Genomic DNA, 20,972 nt, shown 5'->3' with positions numbered 1-20,972 from the left:
TTGCGTTTCCAGTCTTATTCTCATGGCCCCTTTACCCCCAAATCCTCAAGGGCCTCTTGTTCCATTCCAGGTGGAATCCGATGCCAGTCCTCTAGAAACGAAAGCCTGGGGTCCCTTTGTATTTTTTTTTTTTTTTTTTTTTGAGGCGGAGTCTGGGTTGTCCGGGCTGGAGTGCAGTGGCGCGACCTCGGCTCACTGCAACCTCTGCCTCCCGGGTGCAAGCGATTCTCCTGCCTCAGCCTCCCGAGTAGCTGGGATTACAGGCATGCGCCACCATGCCTGGCTAGCTTTTGTATTTTTAGTAGAGACGGGATTTCACCATGTTGGTCAGGCTGGTCTGGAACTCCTGACCTCGTGATCCGCCCGCCTTGGCCTCCCAAAGTGCTGGGATTACGACGTGAACCACCAAGCCCAGCCTTGTATTTTTATTTATTTATTGTTTTTCTTTTCTTTTTAAAAAACCTGTAAATTCCCTTGCAGCAGGCAGTTTATACTTCCAAAGCCTCCAGAGGGGTGTGTCTGAAGCTGCCCTGCTTTGTGCCTTGTTTGACTTTTTTTTTTTTTTAATGTACCTTTTTTTAGAGATGGGGCCTTGCTATGTGGTCCAGGCTGGTCTTGAACTAATGGGCTCAAGCGATCCTCCTGCCTCGGCTTCCCAAAGTACCGGGATTATACTTGGGAGCCACCGTACACCACCACCCCTCGGCTTTTGGAGAGCAGTTCCAAACCCACTGCCCAACTTCTGGGGCCTTGGTGTCTGTAATCCCTTGGTGCCTTAGGTCCACTCTTGGTCTTATTTTATTTACTTGTCTTTACTTTTTTTTGAGACAGAGTCTTACTTTGTTGCCCAGGCTGGAGTGCAGTGGTGCAGTCATAGTGATCATCCTGCCTTAGCCTCCCAAGTAGTTGGCATTACAGGTGCATCACCACACCTGGCTTGCTTTTGTTTTTCCGTAGAGACAGGGTCTTGTTATGTTGCTCTGCCCTCAAGCGATCCTCCTGCTTCAGCTGCTGAAAGTTCTGGGATTCCAGGTGTGAGCCATTGTAAGCACCTTGCCTTTTTTTTTTTTTTTTAAAAACTATGAGTTAAATTCTCTTGCAGCACGCAGTTTACACTTCCAAAGCCCCTAGAGAGGGCTGTGTCTGAAACTGCCCTGGTGTGTGTCTTGGTCAGATTTTTTTTTTTTTTTAAATATAGACACATCTCATGTTGTCCAGGCTGGTCTCAAACTGTTGGTCTCAAGCAGTCCTCTTACCTCAGCCTCCCGAGTAGCTGGGACCAAAGGTGTGTGCCACCACACCTAGCTAGTTTTTGCTTATTTTTTGTAGAGATGAGGTCTTGCTATGTTGCCCAGGCTGGTCTCGAACTCCTGGGCTCAAAGAGTCCTCCTGCCTTAGCTGCCTAAAGTTCTGGGATTACAGGTGTGATCTACCGCACCCAGTGTGCTTAAAGAAACAAACAAACAAACAAAACCTGTGAATTAAATTTCCTTGTAGCAGGCAGTTTGCACTTCCATAGCTTCTAGAGAGAGATGCATCTGAAGCTACTCTGGTGTGTGACTTCCTCAGCTGTTGGAGAGCAACTCCAAACCTGCTGGCCTGTTTTGGGGGTGGTGGTGTCCTTAATCCCTTGATGCCTTAGGTCAACTCTTTGTCTTATTCGTTTATTTATTATTTTTTGAGATGGAGTTTTGCTCTTGTTGCCCAAGGTGGAGTGCAATGGGTCAATCTTGGCTCACCACAATTTCAGCCTTCTGGGTTCAAGAGATTCTCTTGCCTAAGCCTCCCAAGTAGCTGGGATTACAGGCATGCACCACCACACCCGGCTAATTTTGTATTTTTAGTAGAGAGGGGGTTTCTCCATGTTGGTCAGGCTGATCTCAAACTCTCGACCTCAGGTAGTTGCTCTGCCTCAGCCTCCCAAAGTGCTGGGATTACAAGTGTGAGCCACTGCACCTGACAATTTGTCTTATTTATTTATTATTACTTTTTTTTTTTTTTTTTTTAAGAGATAGGCTTCTGCTCTGTAGCCCCGGCTGGAGTGCAGTGGTGTGATCATAGCTCACTGCAGCCTTGAACTCCTGGACTCAAGCAGTCCTCCCACCTCAGCCTTCTGAATAGCTGAATACAGGCATGAATACAGGCTTGTGCTACTACACCTAGCTAATTATTATTATTTTTTTTTGTAGAAACGGGATCTTGCTGTGTTGCCCAGGCTGGTCTTGAACTCCTGGGGTCAAGCCATCCTCCTGCCTCTGCTTCCCAAAGTGCTGGGATTATAGGCATGAGCCACAGTGCCCAGCCTTTGTCCTAGTTTTTGGTCTCATTCACCTGACCCCAGAGTTCTAGAGCTGTCCTCTTGGAAAGAAAGGGACTGGTCAGTGCTAGGGCTGGAGAAGTGCTGTGGTAGGAGCCCTTTCTTCTCTTTCTTTCCCCAGCTGGATCACCATGCCTACCCTGCCATCCTCATCCTCCTGGCCCCGTAGCTCCTCCTCACCAAACCTATCCTCCCCACTGCAAAGAGCTGTGGGAGGTGCCAAGAGGGCCTTGTCTGAATCTTCTAGTTCCTCTGCCAGTCTGCCCTTTGATGACAGGGACTCAAGCCATACCTCAGAGGGGTAAGTAGTTGGTGAGAAGATGTTGCATTGTGCAGCCACTTCCTGTGTCCATGGCAGCCTTTCCCCTGTTGTTTTCCCACATTGATGATAATATGCATGGGCCCATGTGAAAACACCAGAAGTGCTGTACTTGTTCAGCAGTGTCACCCTCCCTCCAGCTCCAGGTGTTTTTTTTGGCAGTTCTAGATGTTGTAGACATCCAAATAGTACATCCTGTTTTTAATCCATCATCCATCTTGTCTAAACCTATCTTAAACACATTTCTGTGTTCAGGATGTACCTCTGGTGGGGGCTAAGAGGTGGCAGATGGGGGAGTAAAGAGTTCTTTATTTGTTGCCTGGCAAATTGTGTATACTTTTTAGCTGGTGTCCCCTAGTTCTCCTACTTGGGGATTTTGTAAACAGGTCTGTGTATCCTTATTAATTACCATATATGAGTTTATTCTGTGTAGGTTATAATAATATGTCTTGGTTTTTTATCTTTCCAGAAGGAGAAAAGCTAATTTCATAAAGATCTGTTTTATCCCCCGGCTGTTTTAATTGGCTTTCTTGGAATCATTTCTGTTTGTATCAGTGCTACTATGGGGGACCAGATTATATCAGTGTTATAAACTTGAATCGATAAATATATGGTTTATGTTTCAAGGGGTGAAATTTAGCTCCAGGTTCATATTAATCTCCCGTTTATGCATGAGTGACAGATAACTTCCTAAGCCAGGATTATTTTTCTCTACAAAGAGCAGTGATCTCTCTACCTGCTAAGTGAGTATCATTTGATTCTCTTATTCAGACAGAATACTAGGAAGGGTTGTCCTTCCCCTGCCTCAGTTCCTCATTTTTCATCTCCATGGCTTTCACATGAAAGTTTTTCTTTAAGACTTTGTCCCAGCTGGGCATGGTGACTCGTGCTTGTAATCCTAGCACTTTGGGAGGCTGAGGTGGGTGGATCACCTGAGGTCAGGAGTTTGAGACCAGCCTGGCTGACATGATGAAACCTCATCTCTACTAAAAATACAAAAATTAGCTGGGCATTGTGGTGCACGCCTGTAATCCCAGCTACTAGGGAGGCTGAAGTAGGAGAATTGCTTGAACCCTGGAGGCAGAGGTTGCAGTGAGCCAAGATTATGCCACTGCACTCCAGCCTGGGTGACAAGAGTGAAACTCCATCTCAAAAAAAAAAAAGACTTTGTCCAACTTCCTACTAACAATAAGCTCATTTTTTAAAAAAATCTGAATATGTTTTTTTTTCTCATGGAAATGGGGTGCGATGAGAGAGAAGCTGTAATTCATTAGCCTTTTATATGGAGGGAGTAGGATGGCTGTTATTTCTCATAGGAATAGTGACTCTTTGTCAGCTGATGAAGGCAGTGACTTTGAAGACAGCTTCAGTCGCAGTGTGAGGAAGAGAGCAGCAAAACGACCACCGAAAACAACCCCAGTGAGTCAGCCAGTTTTCTTCTGTTTATGAATCTTGCATGGAAAGAAAGAAAAGAAAAATCTAAAAGAGGCTCAGGTGATATGGTTAGACAAAAATAGGAAGAAGACAAATTTTGAAGAGAAAAGAGTAAGAGAAGAGGACGTTAGGATATAGAGATACAGGAAGGGGACTGAAGGACTTTTTTTAAAGGTAAAAATTTAATAAACTTCACAACAGTATGAAAATCAGTTATTTCATGGTGGCTCAGCCTGTAATCCCAGCACTTTGGGAGGCTGAGGTGGGTGAATCACAAAGTCAGGAGATCAAGACCATCCTGGCCAACATGGTGAAACCTTGTCTCAAAAAAAAAAAATCAGTTATTTCAGGTCTAAGTCAGTAAATCAGATTCTGCTGTGGAGTTGTCAGTGTAAGCCTACTTGTATGATAATGGTGAAACCAAGTGCTAATGTCGCTTTACCTTTTTTTCATATTTCTGATCTTTTTATACATATTAGGTGGCAAAACATCCAAAGAAAGGGTCCCGAGTGGTACATCGTCATAGCCGGAAACAGTCAGAGCCACCAGCCAATGATCTCTTCAGTGCTGTGAAAGCTGCCAAAAGTGACATGCAGGTAAATCAGTCTCTTACCTTTGTTAATACCATCTCCCTTTTTGTAAGGTGGTAAGAACAAGCGTTTGCAAACTTGATTTGTTGTGAACATTTTAGTGATTATGACATATCAAGAAAGATAAGATTATGGGGTGAATCCATGGAGTGATAGAAAGGTGACTTTGGAGAGCATGTTCTTTTTTTGGGGGGACAGTCTCGCTCTGTTGCCCAGGCTGGAGTGCAGTGGTATGATCTTGACTCACTGCAGCCTCTGCTTCTTGGGTTCAAGCAATTCTCATGCCTCAGCCTCCCAAGTAGCTGGGATTACAGGTATGTGCCACCACACCAGCTATTTTTTGTATTTTTAGTAGAGATGGGGTTTGGCTATGTTGGCCAGGCTGGTCTCGAACTCCTGACCTCAGGTGATCTGCCTGCCTCAGTCTCCTGAAGTGCTGAGATTACAGGCATGAGCCACCGTGCCCAGCTTCGAGAGAGCACATTCTTTTTTTAAAGGTATCACAGGAGTGATTTTGCCTTTTATTGATTGATGGAGCTGATGAGGAGAGGCATTGCATGACCTGAGAAGGAAGCTTGGATGTGGGTAGCACCTTGTTCACCCATGTTATTTTTTAACTCCATCTTGACAATTATACCTAATTATTTTTTCCCTCTCTCTGCTTCTTTTTCTATACTTTTATTGAAGTTTTAGTATCCAAAAGTATACAAAGTTTATATGAAGTTTTAAAAATAAAAATGAGGCCGGGTGCGGTGGCTCACGCCTGTAATCCCAGCACTTTGGGAGGCTGAGGCGAGTGGATCACGAGGTCAAGAGATGGAGACCATCTTTTAGTGAAACCCCGTCTCTACTAAAAATACAAAAAATTAGCTGGGCATGATGGCGCATGCCTGTAATCCCAGCTACTCAGGAGGCTGAGGCAGGAGAATTGCCTGAACCCAGGAGGCGAAGGTTGCGGTGAGCCAAGATCACGGGTAACAAGAGTGAAACTCCATCCCCAATAAATATAAATAAATAAATAAATAATGAAATGATCACACAGATCTCTAGCCCCAGCTCAAGAAATGAAACAGTAATAGTGTTGTAGAGATCCTTTGTGTTTCTTCTCTCTACTCTACGTCACAGTCCCCTTATTACCCATAAACACTAGAGTGAATTTTGTGTTAATCATTCTCATCTGAAAAATAAATAAATCATTCTCATCTTGTATTATAGTGTTACGACTATGAATGTGTTTTTTAATTATATAAATGAATTTGTTATTCAGGCTTCTGTTATTTAATTATTTCAGTTAACATTGTTTGAGATTTGTCTACATTAATGTTAAATTTTATAGTTTCTGAAAAAGTATTTTAAATTTTCAAACATACAGAATTTTGCTAGTTGTATTTTCATTATTTGATTTCTAACTTTATTGCATTGTAGTTATGGAATATGGTGTTTGAAATTTATGTAGGGGCCGGGTGCAGTGCCTCACACCTGTAATCCCAGCACTTTGGGAGGCTAAGGCGGGCAGATCACTTGAGGCCAGGAGTTTGAGACCAGCCTGGCCAACATGGTGAAACCCCGTCTCTACTAAAAATACAAAAATTAGCTGCGCGTGGTGGCGTTTGTCTGTAATCCCAACCACTTGGGAAGCTGAGGCAAGAGAATTGCTTGAACCCGGGAGGCAGAGGTTGCAGTAAGCTGAGATTGTGCTACTGCACTCCAGCCTGGGTGACAGAGTGAGACTCTGTCTCAAAACAAACTGTCTCAAAACAGACAAACAAAAGCAAAAGAAATTTACGGAGACTTAGCTTTATGGCCTAGTATTGAGTCAGTGCGTTTGTTTTATCTTTTCTTTTTCTCCTTTGCTTGCTTTCCTTTGGATTTCTATCTTCTATCCCCAGTGTGTTAGTTCTATCCATTCCCCTTCTCCAACAAACAAATTAGACCTTACTATTTTATACAGTCAATGTTTGTTTATACTTACCTACATTTTAATCATTTAATCTTGAATCTCAACTCTTCCATATTAGAATATTCTCTCGTCCTTTACAATTTTCTTTATATAGGAGTTTATTAACAAATTCATTAGTTTTTGCTTACATAAAGATGACTTTTACCCTTATTCTTAAAAGACTGTTTTCTGAGTATAGCATTCTAAGATGACCTTTTTTCCCAGCACATTAAAGAGATTATTCTGCTGCCTTCCAACTTCCCTTATTGCTGCTGAAAGTCAGCTGAGTCTAATGTGGTGCTGTTCAATGCAACATTTTGTAACGATGGCAATGTTCTATATTAATGTTGGCTAGTACAGTATCCACTAGCCACATGTGATTATTGAACACTTGAAATGTGGCTGGTGCAACTGAGAAACTGGATTTTCCATTTTTATTTGATTTTTTTTTTTTTTTAGATGAAGTTTTGCTCTTGCTGTCCAGGCTGGAGTGCAGTGGTGTGATCTCGGCTCACTGCAACCTCCACCTCCTGGGTTCAAGTGATTCTCCTGAGTAGCTGGGATTACAGACCCAAGCCACCATGCCCGGCCGATTTATTTGTAATAGCCACATGTGGCTAGGGGCTAATGGGTTTGTGCAGGTCTCGTTTGTAAATGTTTTAGTTTGTAAGTTTTAAATGCACATTCTTTGTAAGTAGTCTCTTTTTTGCTTTGACTCTTTTTTTGTTTTTAAGTAATCTCTTTTTTGTTTTTAAGACATTTTTATTTTTGCTTCTGTGTTCTGATGTTATACCTGTAGGATGTTTATAGGTGTAAATTTTCTTTTTATTTGTCATGCTTGAGATTCATTAGATTCCTGGCTCTGAAGATTGGTGCTTTTCAACAAGTATGTATAAGAAAATTCTTTTCAGGCCGGGTGTGGTGGCTCATGCTTATAATCCCAGCACTTTGGGAGGCCAAGGTGGGCAGATCACCTGAGGTCAGGAGTTCGAGACCAGCCTGACCAACATGGTGAAACCCCATCTCTACTAAAATACAAAAAATTAGCTAGGCATGGTGGTGCATGCCTGTAATCCCAGCCACTTGGGAGGCTGAGGCAGGAGAATTGCTTGAACCTGGGAGGCAGAGGTTGCAGTGAGCCGAGATTGCACCGTTGCATTCCAGCCTGGGCAACAAGAGTGAAACCGTCACAAAAAAAAAAGAAAAAAATTCTTTTCAAATGTTGCTTTTTTCTCATATCATCTTCTGTTTTCAGTTAGGCATTATTAAAGCGTCTCACTCTATTCTCCATGTCTTTGAATATCTCTTTCACTGTTTCTGTTAGTCTCTCTAGACTGCGTTTTAGATAATTTCCTTGACTCAATTTCCAGTTCACTCATCTGTTTGCTGTATCCAATCTTCTTTAAATCTATCCATTGAATTTTTTATTACGGTCTGTTTCATTTCTATAAATTTTATTTGGCCCATTTGCAAATTTGATTATTCTTTGCTTCTACTTTCAGGCTTCTCTTCTATATCTGTTTTTTTTTTTTTTAGCCCATTCTCCCCTGAACTTTTAAAAAAAATCATACTAAACACAGTCTATAATCTATGGTAGATTATTGCCTCTTTTATTTTTTTAATTTTTTCTTTTTGTTTTTTAATTTTGTTTTTTCTGTATTGAGTTTTTAGATTATTGTCTAAAGTCTTTGTGAATATAATTCTGTCAGTGCCTTGTTTCTTTATATGTTTTACTAGGTTTTATTGTGAGCCACTCATTTTCCCTGGAATTCTTATGTGTTCGAATTCTTTGGGGCCTTTGTCAGAGATTTTTTTTTCATTTATTTTATTTTATTTTTTTATTTTTATTTTTGTATATTTTATTGCACTTTAGGTTCTGGGGTACATGTGCAGATCATGCAGGATTGCTGCATAGGTACATACATGGCAATGTGGTTTGCTGCCTCCATCCCCCCGTCACCTATATCTGGCATTTTCTCCCCATGTTATCCCTCCCCAACCTCCCTACCCACCCCCGCTGTCTCTCCCCTATTCCCCCTCAACAGACCCCAGTTTGCGATGCTCCCCTCCCTGTGTCCAAGTGTTCTCATTGTTCAATACTCGCCTATGAGTGAGAACATTTATTTTTATTTATTTTTTGAGATGGAGTCTCACTCTGTCCCCCAGGCTGGAGTGCAGTGACATGATCTTAGCTCACAGCAACCTCCGCCTCCCAGGTTCAAGCAATTCTCTTGCCTCAGCCTCCTGAGTAGCTGGGATTATAGGCGCACACCACCATGCCTAGCTAATTTTTGTATTTTTAGTAGAGATGGGGTTTCACTATACTGGCCAGGCTGGTCTTGAACTCCTGACCTTGTGATCCGCTTGCCTTGGCCTCCCAAAGTGCTGGGATTATAGGCATGAGCCACCGAAGTCAGCCAGCAAAGGTGGATTTTTAAGAGAGAAACCTGCTTTTGCTTCTGACAGTTGCCTGGGGGCCTAGGAACACTCTAGAATCTTTTTTTTAAATTATTTTATTTTATTTTGAGAGAGGGTCTCAATTCTTTCTAGACTGGAGTGCAGTGGTGCTGTCACAGCTCCCTGCTGGTTCAACCTCCCAGGGTTCAGGTGATCCTCCCACCTCACCCTCTCTTAGAGCTGGGACTATAGGCATGTGCCAGCATGCCTAACTAATTTTCCTATTTTTGGTAGACCAGCCTGAGCAACATGGGTTTTGCTTTACTTGGGTTAATGTTCCCAGACTGAATCACTTTTAATTATCTGATTAAGATTATTCTGGGCTGGATGTGGTGGCTCATGCCTGTAATCCCAGCATTTTGGGAAACTGAGGCAGACCTCACTTGAGGTCAGGAGTTTGAGACCAGCCTGGCTAATATGGTGAAACCCCATCTCTACTAAAAATACAAAAATTAGCCATTAGCCAGGTGCAGTGGCGCACACCTGTAATCCCAGCTACTCAGGAGGCTGAAGCATGAACCTGAGAGGTAGAGGTTGTAGTGGGCCGAGATCGCATCACTGCACTCCTGCTTGGACTACAGAGTGAGACTATCTCAAAAAAGAAAGAAAGAAAGGAAGAGACAGAGAAAGAGAGAAAGAAAAGAAGGAAGGAAGAAAGAGAAAGATTATTCTGATCCTTTATGTAGTGTGGATCTTGGCTGCAAATCCAGATTTGAGGGCTAACTATGGTTATGAATTCTCAAGGAGGAATTTTTTTCCTTCCACTGCACCATTAGGTCATAACTTGCTAGATTTCTTGCTGTCTTTGTCTGCCCTGTAGGTTTAGTGTTCAAACTCCCTTCCTTGAGGATGTGACTCTGCAGGACTCAGCTTTATTTAGGTGCCTTTTCTTGGACAACTTGTCTTGGAAAGAGCGTAGGCTCTACCACCTGTGCTCTGCACTCCATGCAGCCGTCTGGATACAAAGTCAGGGTCCCCAGGGTTTAATGAAACCCTTAGGGCAGAAGTCAGTTTGCTTACTTCCTAGGTTTGCTACCTATACCTCATTTTTGGCCTATATGAAATTTTACTTTTCATTCTAGTTCACCAGTATGTTGTGAAAGATGTTTTAAATGTTTTATAGAAGTTTAGATGCATCTCATTTAAAAATTAATGTATTTAAAATAAAGTACAGAGAAAGACATGTATATAATTATCAGGCTTTGTTTTTTGTAAAGATCTTGTGCTATAACTTTTAAAGCCACACAAATAGAGTGCTAAACTGTGGACTTAAAAAGTAGGTGTGTAAATATTTTTAATCAATACTACTTGGAAAATAAAATAAACACATAAACCAATATGCTATTTTCTTTACCTGTTAAATATTGGGAGTTCTTTACATTTTTTAAGTAAACTTTAAAATTATGGAAAAGAAGTTTAGATACATCAACTGGGAAGATCATACAGGATTTCTATTCTGTCATATTGCCAGGAAAAAAGTCATCTACATTTTTTTTCCTAGTCTTTGGTAGATGAGTGGCTGGATAGCTACAAGCAAGACCAGGATGCAGGATTTCTGGAGCTCGTTAACTTTTTCACCCGATCTTGCGGATGTAAAGGTGAGGTAACTGCTTCCCCTTTCTAATTCCCAGCCTTTTGTTCCTATGTTATGAAATTCTTTCTCCATTTAAATAAGTAGGATTAGACATTTCCTATGTAAAGGAAGACGGTAAAGCATTAGAAAAATTCTACTTATTTAGGCTGGGCACTGTGGCTCACACCTATATCTAGCACTTTGGGAGGTCAGAGTGTCTGGATCACTTGAGATCAGGAGTTTAAGACCAGCCTGGGAAACATGGTGAAACCCCTAATAAGATAAGAAAAATTACATGTGTATGGTAGATTGGGACTGTAGTCCCAGATACTCATGAGGCTGAGGCATGAGAATTGCTTGAACCCGGGAGGTGGAGGTTACAGTGAACTGAGATAGCACCACTGCATACCAACCTGGGTGACAGAGCCAAACTGTCTCCAAAAAAAAAGAGAAAAGTTTCACTTATTTAACTAAATTTTTTATTAATAAATATGGGCAGTGATCCAGCAGGGATCCATGTTGAAGAACTAATTATGCTTATGCGATGACACAAATTTCAAGACACCCTTTAGCCTTTCTAGATGCAATAATCTCTTATTTTATTACGCTTTATTTCCCAGCTACTTTGCCCACATTTCTCCTCTGTAGCTGTGGTACCCTCGGAATTCTTAATGCCATGGCTTAATTTATTGGGACAGATGGTCTCAGTCAGATTGTGTTATATAAGAAATCAGCATCTGGCCTAGTTTTATTGCTCTTTGTTTTTTGTTTGTTTGTTTGTTTTGAGACAGAGTCTCACTCTGTTGCCCAGGTTGGAGTGCAGTGGCATAGTCTCAGCTCACAGCAACCTCCACATCCTGGGTTTAAGCAATTCTCGTGCCTTAGCCTCCCAAGTAGCTGGGATTACAGGTGTGTGCCACCACACTCGGTTGATTTTTGTATTTTTAGTAGAGACGGGGTTTCACTGGTCTGGTCGTGAACTCCTGACCTCAGGTGATCCACCTGCCTTGGCCTTCCAAAGTGCTGGGATTACAGGCATGAGCCACTGTCCCCGGCCTGTTGTGTTTTGTTTTTGTTTTTGTTTTTTTAAAGCACAGTTTTTGACTGCTTAAGTCCTTTCTTTCTTTTTTCTTTTCTTTTTTTTTTTAAAGCAAATCCTGCCTCGGGTTTATTTGTGCAAATAGTGCAGGAGGACACCAGTCCTTCTGTCCTCACATTGGCAGACAGAGATCTCTACTCTGAAGCCTTTGTACGGGCTTGGGCACCTTTGGGACCCTGAGCTAGAACTGAAGCTGGAGCTGCAGCCTGGGCCTTCATTTGCTCCTTGGCCTTTGGCTGGCACACCCATGCTTCCCAAACTTGGGATGAGTATTGTAGGCAAGTGGGCTTAACTTCCTTGGGCGTTACAAGGGCCTTGATAGCCTTGGCATTTGTACTCGTGGCCTTGCCATTGTTGGCCTGCATTTTCTTTGGGCCCTTCTTGTGCTTCTTCCTGAGGCAAAGTGCATATTCCTCAGGAACTTGGGGTCCATCCCCTTAAGAGATTCGTATCTTTGTGATCAGGGTTTCTTGATGCCATTTCTTTGCCATTTTCAGCCCCTGATTATGTGAGGTGTGGTTCTTGGACTTGGCCATGTCTGCACCGTAACCCATGGCTCCCTTTCTTTGGGTTTTTAGAGAGATTACCTTATAGCAGATATAGTTGGATGGTGGCAGACTGTTGACTAGGATTCAGGTCTTCTGATTCCCCACCTAACTCTTTGTGGTATGTTCCCTTCCTCATCTTCAGGTATATCTGTAAATGGTCACAGTGTCTTGTTATTTTTCTTGTAAGTACCTCATATCCTTCATTCTTTAGGCACTGTGACCCCTGAGATGTTCAAGAAGATGTCCAACTCAGAGATCATCCAGCACCTAACAGAGCAGTTTAATGAGGTGGAAGAAGACAACCGGATCCTCTTACCCTTTTTATTTCAAAACACAATGCCTATTATCCCCTTCTTTTCGATTCTGTGAAATAAGGTAGCTTTTAGAAGGAGGAGTTCAGTCTCTTGGGGCTAAAAGAGATCTGAATATGCCTCTCAAATTGGGGAGAATATCAGGAAATTAGGTGTGATAGAGAGATATTTTTACTAGACTGTTGGGTTTTGTCATCCAAGCCCCTATGACTTCATGAACCTGGTAATAAGTTTCCCATCCTTTCCATATATTCTTTTGTAGGACTCAGGGGACTATCCTCTGACAGCTCCAGGTCCATCCTGGAAGAAGTTCCGGGGCAGCTTCTGTGAGTTTGTGAGGACTCTGGTCTGTCAGTGCCAGTACAGCCTTCTCTACGATGGTTTCCCTATGGACAATCTCATCTCCCTGCTCACTGGTCTCTCAGACTCACAAGTCCGCGCCTTCCGTCACACTAGCACCCTGGCTGGTGAGCACTGGTTTTTACTCTGTGGACATTCTCCTGGGGATTTATAGGACTTTCCTCTGTTCTCTGCTTCAGGGTCTCTTCTTTCCTACCTGCATCTTGACTCTTCACTTCAAGTCCATGCCTCTTTGATCTAAACTTCAATCCAGTTTCTCACTAGTGGTATTTTGAGAAGGGGTAGATCACAGCAACAATTTCCAGGCTAATATTTTTGTCAGAGCTCACCACTGGGGATATGCTGAAGGCTAAAAGAAGACCACAAGAGTGGGCTAGGCACAGTGGCTTACGCCTGTAATCCCAGCACTTAGGGATCTCTGCCAAGGCAGACGGATCACCTGAGGTCGGCAGATTACCTGAGGCTGGGAGTTCGAGACCAGCCTGACCAACATGGAGAAATCCCGTCTCTACTAAAAATGCAAAATTAGTGGGTGTGGTAGTCCATGCCTGTAATCCTAGCTACTTGGGAGGCTGAGGCAGGAGAATTGCTTGAACCTGGAAGGAGGAGGTTGTGGTGAGCCAAGATCGCGCCATTGCACTCCAGCCTGGGCAACGAGTGAAACTCCATCTTAAAAAAAAAAAAAAAAAGATGACCACAGGATTTAGAGGGGAACAGTCCACTCCAGGACAGGCAGTCTTAGAATTTTAGGGTCACCCTGCTCTGGCTTCTCGTTTTCATTGCCATTCTTTCCTTCCGTTTTTTTCCTTCTACCCATCCTCTCGCCTCTGACCTAAGTAATGATTTATTTATCTCTTTTGCATTACTCAAAGCCATGAAATTGATGACCTCCCTGGTAAGAGTTGCCCTCCAACTGAGTCTGCACCAAGATAACAATCAGCGTCAGTATGAGGCTGAACGAAACAAGGGGCCAGGGCAGAGGGCACCTGAGCGGCTGGAGAGCCTGTTGGAGAAACGCAAAGAGGTGAGGAGTGTTCCCTGCTTTTTCCTTTCCTTTCTCCCAACTTGCACCCACTTCTGCCACAGACCCCCTTATCAGGCCCTGGGCATTCTTTCAAGATCGTGAATAATGGAGTCTGGCAATAGTTTCATAGACCCATCCTGTAAGGGGCCATTGCATGCTCATCTTTTTTCTGGGTTGTGGGCTCAATAAATCATGTCTAATTTAGAGTTCTCTATAATTCCACTTTTGCTCAGTTTTTCTTTGTCTGCACTTATTGTCAGAAGTGTTTAAGTGCCATACCTGCCTGTCATGCAAGGAATTAAGTTTTGACCTACTTGTCAAGTGTGCAGTGTGCAAGTGACCACAGGAGTACTGAAAGCCAACCGTTGACAAGGGAGGCCAAATTTTCAAGGAATGGAAAGAGCACAGGCCTTCCAGTGAACTCCTGGCTTTAAATTCTGTTCCATTTAGTCACTAGCTCAATAGCCTTATGTAACCTCTCTTCAGTTTTCTTTTTTTAAAAAAAGGATAATCTTTTTTTTGTAAATTGTAAATTGTCTCGCTTGGCACATAGTAGATACTTGTTTTGTTTCCTTTTAAACTTAAAGATGACCACTGGAGGGCATAAGCCATAGCAAAATCTTTTACACTGATGAAATTTTTAATCAGATGGGTCTGTCATAAGTAACACTACTGATGTTTTCGCCTCATTCTCTGTTAGTGTCTAAGACCCTTCCTATGAGGTTGGCAGGACTCACCATGTCTGACCATATTATCTGGCTGTTTTTCCAGCCCTCACAAAAGATCTCTTCCGTTCTAAATCGTTAGAGAAGGAAACTTTCTACTTCCCTCATTCTCTTGTTATTTTTCATTGTCAGGTTGATCTTGAAAGCTTATGTGTACTAACAGATGTATCCTGGATTTTAAATAATGTACACTAGTGCTCATCTTTCTTTTTCTTTTCTTTCTTTCTCTCTCTTTTTTTTTTTTTTTTTTGAGATGGAGTTTGCTCTTGTTGCCCATGCTGGAGAGCAATGGCACAATCTCAGCTCATTGCAACCTCTGCCTCCCAGGTTCAAGCGATACTCCTGCCTCAGCCTCTCGGGTAGCTGGCAGTACAGGCATGTGCCATCATGCCTGGCTAACTCTGTATATTTAGTAGAGACCGGGTTTCTCCATGTTGGTCAGGCTGGTTTCGAACTCCCGACCTCAGGTAATCTGCCTGCTTCGGCCTCCCAAAGTGCTGGGATTAGAGGTGTGAGCCACCTCGCACCCTGCCGAATCTTTTGTTTCTTTACCTTTTTTTTTTTTTTTTTAACTTCTCTGAGCTCTTGCTTAATCAATTATCATTATAATTCCCCCATTTTATCCTTAATTTCTTCCTCCCCAATATTTTCTTTTTCTTTCTTTCTTTTTTTTTTTTTTTGAGACAGAGTCTCGCTCTGTCACCAGGCTGGAGTGCAGTGGCACAATCTTGGCTCACTGCAACCTCTGCCTCCCTGGCCAAGTGATTCTCCTGCTTCAGCCTCCTGAGTAGCCGGAACTACAGGTGCTCACCACCACGCTTGGCTAATTTTTTTGTATTTTTAGTAGAGATGGGGTTTCACCGTGTTAGCCAGGTTGGTCTCCTTCTCCTGACCTCATGATCTACCTACCTCAAGCTCCCAAAGTGCTAGGATTACAGGCGTGAGCCACTGTGCCTCACCAGGACTTAGGATTTTTAAAATGGTAAATGAGAATTGGCTTCAGCTTAAAGTCACCAACTGCATTAGGCCCTAACAAGGAGTTAGACCGTCCTTTGAAGCTTTGAAGCCAGGCATTGGGTTTTCCTCAATAGCTGTAAAAGTCCTAGATGGCATTTTCCATATGAGGCAGTTTTGTCCGCATTAAAAATTTGTTTGTTTAATATATCCACTTTCATCAATGATCTTAACTAGATTTTGTTGATAACTTGTTGCTTCTCTAGCAATATTTGCTGCTTCACCTTGTACTTTTATGTTACGGAGATGGCTTCTTTCCTTAAACCTCATGAACTAACTTCTAGCTTCAAACTTTTCTTCTGTGGCTTCCTTAACTTTGCTCAGCCTTCATAGAATGGAAGACAGCTGGGACACTGATCTGGATTGGGCTTTGGCCAAAGGGAATGCTGTGGTTGGTTTGATCTTCTATTCTGACTGCTAAAACTGTCTTTGTATCAGCAATAAGACTTGCACTTTCTTACCCTTTCTGTGTTCGCTGGAATAGCATTTTTAATTTCTTTCAAGAATTTTTCTTTTGCATTCACAACTTGGGTGTTTGGCACAAGAGGCCTAGCTATTGGCCTGTTCTGGCTTTCAACATACTTTTCTCACTAAACTTAATCATTCCTTTTTTTTTTTTGAGACAGAGTCTCACTCTGTTGCCCGGGCTAGAGTGCAGTGGCCTGATCTTGGTTCACTGCAACCTCTGCCTCCCAGGTTCAAGTGATTCTCCTGCCTCAGCCTCCTGAGTAGCTGGGATTACAGGCACCGTGCCCAGCTAATTTTCTATTTTTAGTAGAGACCAGGTTTCACCATGTTGATCAGGTTGGTCTCTAACTGACCTGAGCCACTGGGCCCAGCCTCTAAGCTTAGTCATTTCTGGCTTTTGATTTCAAGTGAGAGACATTAATTCTTCCTTTCATTTGAACACTTAAGAGAGTTGTTAATTAGCCTAATTACAATATTTTTGTGTCTCAAGGAATAGGGAGACCTTAGGAGAGATAGAGAGACAGGGAAACTGTTGGTAGAGTAGTAAGAACACAGGCAACATTTATTAAGTTTGCCATTATGGCAACCCCAAAACAGTTACAGTAGTAACATCAGGCTGGGTGTGGTGGCCCATGCCTGTGGTCCCAGCATTTTGGGAGGATTGCTTGAGCCCAGGAGTTCAAGAACAGACTGGGCAAACATAGGGAGACCCTGTCTCTAAAAAAAAAAAATTTGTTTTAACTAGCCAGATGTGGTGGCATGCACCTGTACTGCTGGCTACTTGGGAGGCTGAGGCAGGAAGATAGCTTGAGTCCAGGAGGTTAAGGCTGCCATGAGCCATGATCATACCACTTTATTCAGCCTGGGTGACAGAGTGAGACCCTGTGCCATAAAAAAAGTAATATTAAATATTACTGATCACAGGTCACTATAACAGATAACAAAATGAAAAAGTTTGAAATATTGTGAGAATTACTAAAATGTGCCACAGGGACACAAACTGAGGATATGCTGTTAGAAAAATGGCACTGATAGATATGCTTAATGCCAGGTTGTCACACACCTTTAGTTTGTTTAAAAAAAAAAAAAAACCACAGTGTCTGCAAAGCAATAAAGCAAAGGTACAGTAAAGCATGATATGCCTATATAATACCAGCTAGGGCTTCTGAATAGTCAGAATAACCACATGCAGAGGGGATATTACTTTTACTAAACAGAAAACTTTGAGGCATTAGTTGATTATACAGCTTCTTCCAGAATTAGAAGGTTTAAAAGGGAGCATAGGATGCCAGGGGTTCACACTATCCTGTAATAAACAGGGAGTAGGTAGAAGTTGTACTTTTTCTATATCTTCATGGCCTTATGCTTGTTAGGGGGCAAGAGAGATTAACCCATTTCTCCATGTTCTCCAGCTCCAAGAACATCAAGAGGAGATTGAAGGGATGATGAATGCTCTTTTCAGGGGTGTCTTTGTTCATCGGTACAGGTGAGCTAATGGGCTTCTCTCATTGAAGCAGCTGGCCCTTGAATCTAAGGATGTGAACAGGGTCCTGCCACTTCAAACCCTTAGTTATTTGGTTAGTCCCAGAATAAATGTGGCTGGAGCAAAGTTGTTTCCAATTGGTGAGTTTTAGTTTATCCCCACCTACAAAGGATCTTGTTAGTGTTTCTGGGAGAAAGCAAGAGAAGGAGGCACTGCTGAATATTTTCCTGCTCCAGCTTTGCCCCATATCTGCCCCAACTCCTCATCTTTCTGGGGCTGAGGTCTGGAGGATAAGAGCAGAGAACTGAAAGGCAGGGCTTTTCTAAGGGATGTGTGCAGCCTGGTGAGTCTTTTCTTGGCCAGTGTTTTGTTTCACTGTGTAAAGGGCATGGGAGTTGTATGTTGTTTAGAGACCTGATCGAGTTAAGTTAAAAAGAGTATCTGTAGGCTGGGCATGGTGGCTCATGCCTGTAATCCCAGCACTCTGGGAGGCTGAGGTGGGTGGATCACCTGAGGTTGGGAGTTCAAAACCAGCCTGACCAACATGGAGAAACCCTGTCTCTACTGAAAATACAAAATTAACCCGGTGTGGTGGTGAATGCCTGTAATCCCAGCTACTTGGGAGGCTGAGGCAGGAGAATCGCTTGAACTCAGGAGGTGGAGGTTGTGGTGAGCCAAGATTGCGCCATTGCACTCCAGCCTGGAAAACAAGAGTGAAACAAGGTGAAATGGTCCCCCCCACAAAAAAAAAAAAAATCTAACCTGGGCAACAGGTGTAGTGGTGTTTTGAGACAGAGTCTTGCGCTGTTGCCCCGGCTGGAGTACAGTGGCGTGATCTGGGCTCACTGCAACCTCCACCACCTCCCGGGTTCTTCCAATTCTCCTGCCTCAGCCTCCTGAGTAGCTGGGATTACAAGTGCACACCACCACACCTGGCTAATTGTTTGTAATTTTAGTAGAGACAGGGTTTCACTATGTTGACCAGACTGGTCTCGAACTGCTGACCTCCTAATCTGCCTGCCTTGGCCTCTCAAAGTCCTGGGATTACAGATGTGAGCCACTGCCTCCCGGTCGTGTTTAACTATTTTATGGGTTGGTTACAGAAAGAAAATATTTACTAACTGGGTGTGGCACATTTTTGTAGTTACAGCTACTTGAGAGGCCAAAGTTGGAAGAGGACTTGAACCCAGGAGTTCAAGGCCAGCTTGGGCAACATAGCAAGAGACCCTATCCCTTAAAAAAAAGAAAAGAAAATATTTACATGTATTTTACTATATATATATATACACATACATATACACACACACACACACACCCCTACACACATATATACACACAAAATATTTACATTGAGAGGAAGAAGTGAAAGGCATGGCCAGGCACAATAGCTCATACCTGTAATCCCAGCACTTTGGGAGGCTAAGGCGGGTGGATCACGAGGTCAGGAGATTGAAACCATTCTGACCAACATGGTGAAACCCCGTCTGTACTAAATACAAAAAAATTAGCTAGGCATGGTGGCATGTGCCTGTAATCCCAGCTACTCGGGAGGCTGAGGCAGGAGAATTGCTTGAATCTGGGAGTTGGAGGTTTCAGTGAGCCAAGATCACACCACTGTACTCCAGCCTGGTGATGGAGTGAGATTCTGTCTCAAAAAAACAAAAAAGGCAGGGAGTACATGGCATTAAAAGAAAATAAATTCTTCCATGAGAGGGAGTTATCTGGTAGGATGGAAAGTGAGTTTGGAGAGAGGGTGGCTATAAGAGTCAACTTATCTGTCTGTGTTTAGGGATGTCCTTCCTGAGATCCGTGCTATCTGCATCGAGGAAATTGGGTGTTGGATGCAAAGCTACAGTACTTCTTTCCTCACTGACAGCTATTTAAAATATATTGGTTGGACTCTGCATGATAAGGTGGGATTTGAGTCAGTCTCCTTTCTCCTTTCCCTCATCTTTTTCCTGTCCTAGGACACTTTACCTTTTTCTGGTCCTGCCACAGATATTTTACATAGTGAGCAATGATTAACCCATCAAGGCACTGAACCTTGAAACTCCCCTAGCACTGGGGAGGGTAGGATAAGGTAGAGAGAGACATATCCAGGAGATGAAATGCCTCAAAACATGAGGTACAGGGAGAGAGACTTTACTATGGAAGAGAGTTATTGATGGATGGTAATGCAGGTGCTAAGGGGGCAGCCAAAGGGTCCTTCTCATCATGAGTCCTGCTGTGATCCTTTTGTTTTTTAAGTAAGAAGACAGCTATTAATTGTTTTTGACATCTCAGAGTCCTTGGGGACACCCAAGCTAGAATGAGGGATCAGAGAGGGGAGTCTGGAGGCTTAGTATGGGCAAGTAGAAGGTTGTCAGTTCTGTTTCCATTTTCCTGGTTTTCCCTCCTCACCAGCACCGGGAAGTCCGTCTGAAGTGCCTGAAGGCCCTGAAAGGGCTGTATGGCAACCGGGACCTGACCACACGCCTGGAGCTCTTCACCAGCCGCTTCAAGGTGAAATGGGTGGTGCTCCTTGACTTGGTTATTTGTTGTGTTCCTGTTTCCCCACCTTGTATCTTTCCACCCCTCAGGCTCTAAGATGTCTTGGCTATCCCAGCATCTGCCTCTACATAGGCCCTCTCTTTAAGAATCTCTGATTCTAAGAGAACAGAATGTTTGGAATGGGTGTAAGGAGATACTGAGTGACTTTCTCCTTTCTGCAGGACCGGATGGTTTCTATGGTCATGGACAGAGAGTACGATGTGGCAGTGGAGGCCGTCAGGTTACTGATACTTATCCTTAAGTGAGTCCTGGGAAGAGGGGAGGCAAGTGTCTAAGACCTTTGCCCTTCCAGGGTCCTTTTACTCCACCTGACACAGCTGACTCTTCCGTCTGTGCAGGTTGAAAGACTGAGGCCATTCCTGAGTTGCAGGATCTCAAGGGGGGAATCTTTCTGTCTTCTCTAACTCCCCATACTCCTCTGTCTTCCACTCTCCATTTAGAAGTTCTTTGTGAGTTATGTCCTTGTTGCTTTTGCCTTTTTGTTTCTAGCTTTGGTTGTGCCAGAAGACAGTGTCCCTATTCACACACTCTTTCTGCTTTTCTTTGGGCAGGAACATGGAAGGGGTGCTGACGGATACGGACTGCGAGAGCATCTACCCCATTGTGTATGCTTCTAACCGAGCCCTGGCCTCTGCTGCGGGTGAATTTCTGTACTGGAAGTGAGTGGGACTCCTTTTATCTTTCTTTAACACCACCCTCTCAGTTTTTCTCCCTTGTCTGCTGCTGCTCTGCCTAAGGCCTCCCCATCTCTGTGTAAGTCT

At 43.2% G+C, this 20,972-nt stretch overlaps 1 protein-coding gene across 41 annotated transcripts in view; it reads left to right on the top strand.

Moving 5' to 3' along the window:
• STAG3 (STAG3 cohesin complex component) overlaps positions 1-20,972 on the top strand; it is a 38,832-nt gene that overhangs the window by 1,307 nt on the left and 16,553 nt on the right. For 24 of the 41 annotated variants that reach the window (XM_035281528.3, XM_035281475.3, XM_078356315.1 and 21 more), the window contains exons 2-13: positions 2,439-2,618; positions 3,953-4,055; positions 4,550-4,666; positions 10,558-10,654; positions 12,488-12,564; positions 12,850-13,054; positions 13,820-13,971; positions 17,591-17,664; positions 19,451-19,574; positions 20,065-20,163; positions 20,373-20,452; positions 20,763-20,870. In XM_035281528.3, the coding sequence (XP_035137419.3) occupies positions 2,449-2,618; positions 3,953-4,055; positions 4,550-4,666; positions 10,558-10,654; positions 12,488-12,564; positions 12,850-13,054; positions 13,820-13,971; positions 17,591-17,664; positions 19,451-19,574; positions 20,065-20,163; positions 20,373-20,452; positions 20,763-20,870 (1,406 nt within the window). In that variant the 5' untranslated portion in view covers positions 2,439-2,448. Of the gene's footprint in view, positions 1-957; positions 1,045-2,438; positions 2,619-3,952; positions 4,056-4,549; positions 4,667-10,557; positions 10,655-12,487; positions 12,565-12,849; positions 13,055-13,819; positions 13,972-17,590; positions 17,665-19,450; positions 19,575-20,064; positions 20,164-20,372; positions 20,453-20,762; positions 20,871-20,972 lie in introns of all 41 variants that reach the window. The other 17 variants (XM_078356293.1, XM_078356291.1, XM_054248060.2 and 14 more) reach the window with 2 other exon arrangements.

This window comes from Callithrix jacchus, chromosome 2 (genome assembly GCF_049354715.1).
Source record: "Callithrix jacchus isolate 240 chromosome 2, calJac240_pri, whole genome shotgun sequence".
NCBI lineage: Eukaryota > Metazoa > Chordata > Mammalia > Primates > Cebidae > Callithrix > Callithrix jacchus.
Note: the sequence above shows the minus strand (reverse complement) of the source record. Positions and strands in the feature narration are given on the sequence as shown.